Raw genomic sequence first — 6392 nt, 5'->3', positions numbered from 1 at the left:
CGATTCGTGAGGAAGTCGCAGATCCATGGTATAATCGATTGTCGAACCCCCGATTGGAAAAGGTTGTTCAAGTTGAACAACCTTTTTCAATCCACTATCGTTCATTAATAGATGATGGAGAGAATCACAAAGGGATGAGAAAAAATGATAGGATAAATTTACCTACAACGTTTAATAAATCGTAATTATTAGGTTGAGTTTGCAGTTCGTTTTACCTTCACAAATATCCCCTTTATATCCTTGAAGACAAATACACTTGAAACCGTGATAAGTTACCAAGCAGGTTCCGCCGTTGAGACATGAATTTGGGAAGCAGTCGTCCCTGGTGTCCGAATGTTTGATCGCAGCTGGAAGAATGTACACATCGATAAAACTCAGAAAAAGTACGCAATAAAAAAACATAAAATTATCGGATTTTATCTGCCTTACTTCAGATTAAGCGTAATGCTTAAGGTTTTTACGGTTGCAATGAATTTTTGTTTTTGAAAAACTGTGAATTCTTTTATAAAACATGCCATAAGACGATATGATGATGATGATGATGATGATGATGATGATGACGACGATGACGTTGACGGTTGTGATGATGATGGTGATGATTATTATTATGTAAGCTGGTTACATTGTTTTGTTTGCTGCTAAGGCCAGAGTTGTTGTTTTCGTCACTATTTTCCGTAATAAATTGCTGTTTTTTTGTTGTTGTTATGGCAGTAATTTGACTACGTGCTTGACGCTGTTATCTCTGATGGTGATGATTATCATTATGTAAGCTGGTAACATTGTTTTGTTTGCTGCTAAGGCTAGAGTTGTTGTTTTCGTCACTATTTTCCGTAATAAATTGCTGTTTTTTTTGTTGTTGTTATGGCAGTAATTTGACTACGTGCTTGACGCTGTTATCTCTGATACCGGACTTACTTGTACAACCACAGTCCTTGCAGCTCCACTCTGCAGTACAGATGCATTCAAATCCTGACTCTGTTTCCATGCATGTGCCCCCATTTCTACAAGGGCTTTTGTAGCAGTAGCTTATTTCTGCATTGCAACGACAGAACAACATAATTACTATCAAACTTTATGTAATACACCATGCATCTCGTAAACGGACCATATGCTAACGCAAGGGAAAAAACACATTGACACATCAAGTGTTTTATATATGTTTCAATGAGAGCATTGATAAAAGTGAAAAAGGTTGAAGAAATTCTAACTTTGCATTACAGAATTGAGTGACAAGGAATTTCTGCAAGTTTATTGAAGGCAACGACACTACCTTGGCATTTCCTCCCTCGATAGCCTGGTAAACAACTGCATTGATACTCGCTGTCAAGCTCTGTGCACGAGCCTCCATTCAAGCAAGGACTGCCTCTACACATGGCTTTCTCTTTAAGCGAAGGGAATGGCAATAGTATGGAAAAGAGTGAAAATGAAGGTTAGTCGTAATGAAAGCTACAACAAATTAATTCCATTGGTCTGTCATTAAAAGTTAGTTGCAATCAAAGCAACCACGTTTGCAATGCAATTTGGAAATTGACCAACATCATCAGAAAAGGATGTCAAGTTCATAATGATTCTCCTTTTTTTCCTTTTCTAAGTTCCTGCTGTTTCCTCCTATTTTTAAAGCAAAGCATATTTTTTGTCAATGGTTGGGGCAAAATACAGTATTTAGTGCCAATAAGCTTGAACCATTAAATTGCCTCACGGCTATGGGTTGGGTGGGCTACCGACCACTGCCTTTTACCCGGAGTGAAAATGGTATCGCGGTTTGAAGCTTTTTAATTGTGGAACAGTGCACCTTTGAAGCTTCGAAAGTCTTTCAGGGGCTCCTAGACCGGCCTGTGTTTGTTTAGGACTTTAGAAGGTATCATATTCTGTCGAAAAATGTCCTGTTTTCTTCCTTTTTTTAGGCTAAAAAAATCGTATTTACTTCGCCCAGGACTCTGCTTGACAATTTTATGTATAATGAAAGGCGTTTTCCTTACGTTCACATGTTTCTCCTTTGTAACCAAATGTACAGGAGCACTCAAATCCTTCATTAACATCCGTGCATGTCCCTCCGTTAAAGCAAGGGTTTGGTTTGCATTTAGTTCGCATGACTGGAAAGAGAAGAAAAGTATGCTATGGTAGACTTGTCATAGAACTCTTGATTTGGGGAATCTTTGTTTACCGTTTTTGCTTCATTAGCACAAGGATATTTAAGCAATAGAGGACGTTTTCCGTGTTTCCATAGCCTCATCTAAACACGAGACAGTTACGCAAACCCGAGAGGCAGTCAAGGGTTTGCATAACTGTCGAGAATTCTCCCGACTTCCTCGAGTGTTTAGATGAGGCTATGGAAACATGGAAAAAAGTCCTCTATTGCTTTTATAAAATATTTCTCAAAGATAATTCGACAAATTAAGGAAACAAATGAAGGAAAATTATTGATTAAAACAGATTTTCTTGATACACGCTCATATTTCCTACCAGCCTATCAAAACGCGCGTTTGACGGCGTATAACCATTCAAAATTCGTGCGATGTCCCAACCGTATTTCAATACTCTCATCTAAACACAGCTATTGACCAATGAGAGTGCGCGTACTATTCTAGTTATTCAATAAAATTTTCTAATCAGTCAGCCAAGAATACATAACGTGCTCAATACCGAAAATGCATTGCTTGATAAGCAATCTCTGAAAATTTAGCTCAACGCGATGGACCAGGCAATCTTTGAGTAGTGATGTTTTGAAAATTCGAAATTTTACAAATAATCATTAGCGCTTTCGCTACCCAAGAATTTATCACTTTTTGATGGGTAACAACTGGCTCGTTATCAAAACTAAAAGGCTTAAAAATGGAAATTTTATCTGAGTGTAATAAGTTAATTTTCCTTTTGAAGTCTATTTGGAAACAGCATGATGCCTTCGGTAAGTAAAAATTTAAAGATTCCTTTATATCAATTGATGATGCATCATCATTTTGAGGACGAAAATGAGTCTGCTTGACACGCACTCCTTTCTTGACGTTTGGAATAATTTGTACTTTGTGTCGTTGCCACAAGGAGTTTGGTGTTTGTTCGTACCTTGGCACAATCTACCATTAAATCCTCGACGGCAAAGGCACTTGAATCTTCCATTCCTGTGACTTCTGCAACGACCGCCATTATAACATGGGTTGGGCTGACATCGGTCAATATGAACTATGTACATGGAGAAACGAAACTAACATTTTTGTTAAAAACGTATTCGTTTGATTAAAACGTTTGCTACTTGACCTACTTTAATCCGGTGTCAGTGCTGGCTGTGTGTTAGACATCTAAAGGTTGCTTAACCAACCCCCTCCCCCCTTCCCGTAAAAAAAATCCTTTACTTAACCCCAAGGAACTTTGTGTAAGAAAACAAGGTAAGTCACCAGAAATGAAAAGCCGCCTTAGGTAATTGCTGTATGAAGTGTCCAATTTTACGAAGGTCTTTGAAATATGAATTGTAGAATTCTTAAGTTCGACATGTGACCTTCTCTACAGTTGCGTCGTAACGTCCTAGAAGGAAAAGCAAAGTGGTGGACTGGCTGCGTCTCCCGGTTTAAGGGGTGATGTGTTTAAAATGCCGCACGGAACCGTAGAACCAAAATCCAAACCACTTGTCCCTTAAGATGTTTTAACCCATTAACACCTCAAACACCCTAGGACGCCCCCAAGTTGACGGTAAAATTGTCCGGCGTCAGACCGTAAAATCTGTTACGTCTCACTTCCAGGGGTCAATGGTTTAAGCTTTTCTCGAAAGGCTCAATGCATGCATGTGGAAACAGGAGTACCCGGAGAAAAACCTTTCGGAGTAGAGTAGAGGACAACAGAACTTAGCCTACATTTGAGATGCGAACCCGGGAGAGATTGGTGACAGGGGAGTCATCTCACCACTGCGCCATCTCTGCTTCCCTTAAATGTTTTGAGCGACTTGACTCTTCACTTATCTCTCCCCTCTCTCTTAACCTCTCTTAACCTGTTAATCCTAAGTCTCCTAGCCCTCCCCTTAATTCTCCCCTTGGTGCTTTGACCAACTTAACATAGTTTTATCCAAGTGTAGGCTCGATTACCAGCCGCTGTTTCGGAAAATGAGCCAGCGCTCACTCCCGAAATCTCGGCTGGACGCGTGAGGTGAGCCATTGTTAATCTCCGCCAATCAGAAACTCGCCTGCACAAATCCGTCTGGCATAAATTATATGTTTTGGCTGCGAAGGTATTCTTTGACCCGGCCTGTTCGAGGTTTACAGTGCTTTAAGGTAGGAAACATCCAAGATTGCGACAACGAAAAGTGTTCGAGAAGCTGGAGAATGGGAATTGTGTCGTTTTCTACCGCCTGAGTTCGCAAACTTCACTGATTTTCCAGATGGCGCCAAGGTCAAAATACGGCTTTCAAATCCATTGCTATTGCAATTTTCTCCTCATACTTCGTTAATGTAAGAGCAAGTAAAATTCCTCAAGATCAATTGAGATTACTGCTGAGTTTATTGGTGGCAAAACGAGGGGGCCGATGAGGTCGACTGAGAGCTAAAGCAGCCGAAGATTTCGTCGATGATTCGCCGGTTGAATTCAAACTCACATCGATCATTTAACCACAAACTCAAGCTCGTATCATCTGGAAACTTCGCACAGACGTTTTAAGCATTTTTATGTAATTTCTGTTTTCTTAAAGTCAGTGTTTTTGGGATGTCTAATGCTATTTCCCCGCCAGTATTAACTTCGCATAAATTATATTTTGAATTTACGTCACAGACACAATCTATCGCTCACGCGTCCAGCCGTCTCTTCTCGGGGAGGATACCCGAAGTCGAGTGAGCGGCGGGAAATCGAGCCTAATCCAAGTGGTGCATTACCCCTCTTAGAAGCAATGCTCAATTATACCTGAATATTCTTGGGGTACTTCCGGGAAGGTCTCCTCTTCTGGAAAGGGTTCACTAAATCCTGCAAGTCCTTGCCCTAGCATAGTAGGCTGCTCTTGGTAGTAATACCAGGGCTGCGATGTGATTATAGGAGCTCTAGGGAGTTCTTCGCGAGGATACGTGGGTTGCATTTCTACATAAGGGATATTTTGACGTTCCACAGTATTAACTGTAGTCCGCGGTCGAAAAATCAATGGACGTCTCACGATGTACGCTCGGTACAAGCGAGGTCTTCGCGGCCGTACGTAGCGGTTTCTGTCCGTCACATAGGCGTATACCACTCGGCCCTTCGGAACGGCAGTCATCGTAAAACGCTTTTCCTTCATGGTTTCCTTTGTGCGATCATGGTGTTTTTTACCTGTTATTTTTAATGTTTTGTGTCCTGTGTTAGAGGCTTTGAAAACACCGCATTGAAGCTCAGCAAACAAACACAAGACGACTATCCATTTATTCCTTGTGTTAAACATCGCTTTCATCTTCAATAGACCCTCATGGATGCGCTGATAAATTTGTTCAACGTTAAATTAAAACGACGAATTTGTATCTCGAAAGCTCGTGGAAATCATAAGGTTGAACACAGTCTTTTAAGCTTCTAAAATGACGTGGCGTGGGGTACAAACGATACTCTGTGTGCAGGTTGTAACCCGCAAATGCTGCCTTTGTCATAATACTGTGACCAGTAAGATGCTCTGTGTTGTATTAACATGGAACAATGAACAATCTTAATTGGTTTGCAAGAGGCAACGGTTAATATAGAGTCTCCTTCTCAAACATGTTTAAAGCCGCCACTCACTTGATCGTCTGATCAGTTGAGGATGTCTTTACAGTTCTGTAGTACTATATATCTGTTCCTGTTTCTCCCGAAGGGGTAGAAAATTGTCATATGCAAGTTATTGACTATCCGGTTCAGCCAAAACAACTTGCACTGGCATTCAGTCTTCCTATTCCCCGCATTTTTATTGCTTTTTCATTTTATTTACACGCTGACTAAACGGCATTTTCCGTCTTTTAAAACACGGGATGATGTTGTAATGTTCATGCAGGTCTGTTTTGTAATTAAAAGAGTTTCGAACGGAATAACTGTCTCTTGACTGACACTTTTGTGGAGGCAATCCACATTACTTGTTCCGTTTCACTTAAGTTTTCTCTCCTAAGTTAATGAAATGATTGTAAAAGAAACTTAATAGGGCCGTTTATACGATAGAAAATAAGCCGCGGCTTACTCTGGCCGCAGCTTACATAAGACACGAACACCCCGTATAATTGGTACAAAATCTACGTTCACGGCTTTCTCAAGCCGCGGCTTTTCCTGACCTGGGAGTTTATACTCGTATAAATAGTTCCTTTCGCGTATTATGTACGCCGCGGCCAGAGTAAGCCGCGGCTTATTTTCTCTCGTATAAACGGCCCTAATGAAACAACTGCTCATAGCAACGTTTTTAAAAGATCTCATCTGGTCGAATGCGAATCAACTGC

The 6392-nt window shown here is 40.7% G+C and overlaps 2 protein-coding genes across 3 annotated transcripts in view; one reads left to right on the top strand and one right to left on the bottom strand.

The window, feature by feature from the left end:
• The window catches only part of LOC138003292 (adhesive plaque matrix protein 2-like), a 45777-nt gene that overhangs the window by 18643 nt on the left and 20742 nt on the right, over positions 1–6392 (top strand). For both annotated transcript variants that reach the window (XM_068849257.1, XM_068849258.1), the window contains one exon: positions 1221–1429. In XM_068849257.1, coding sequence (XP_068705358.1) covers positions 1372–1429 — 58 coding nt within the window. In that variant the 5' untranslated portion in view covers positions 1221–1371. The remainder of the gene's footprint in view (positions 1–1220; positions 1430–6392) is intronic.
• On the bottom strand, positions 2930–5558 carry LOC138004190 (uncharacterized). Its single transcript, XM_068850635.1, has 2 exons — positions 4879–5558; positions 2930–3177 (listed from the first exon to the last, which is right to left on the bottom strand). Exons 1-2 carry the CDS (start codon positions 5390–5392, stop codon positions 2930–2932), a joined length of 762 nt encoding a protein of 253 aa, XP_068706736.1. The 5' UTR covers positions 5393–5558.

Source organism: Montipora foliosa, chromosome 5 (assembly GCF_036669935.1).
Source record: "Montipora foliosa isolate CH-2021 chromosome 5, ASM3666993v2, whole genome shotgun sequence".
NCBI lineage: Eukaryota > Metazoa > Cnidaria > Anthozoa > Scleractinia > Acroporidae > Montipora > Montipora foliosa.
Note: the sequence above shows the minus strand (reverse complement) of the source record. Positions and strands in the feature narration are given on the sequence as shown.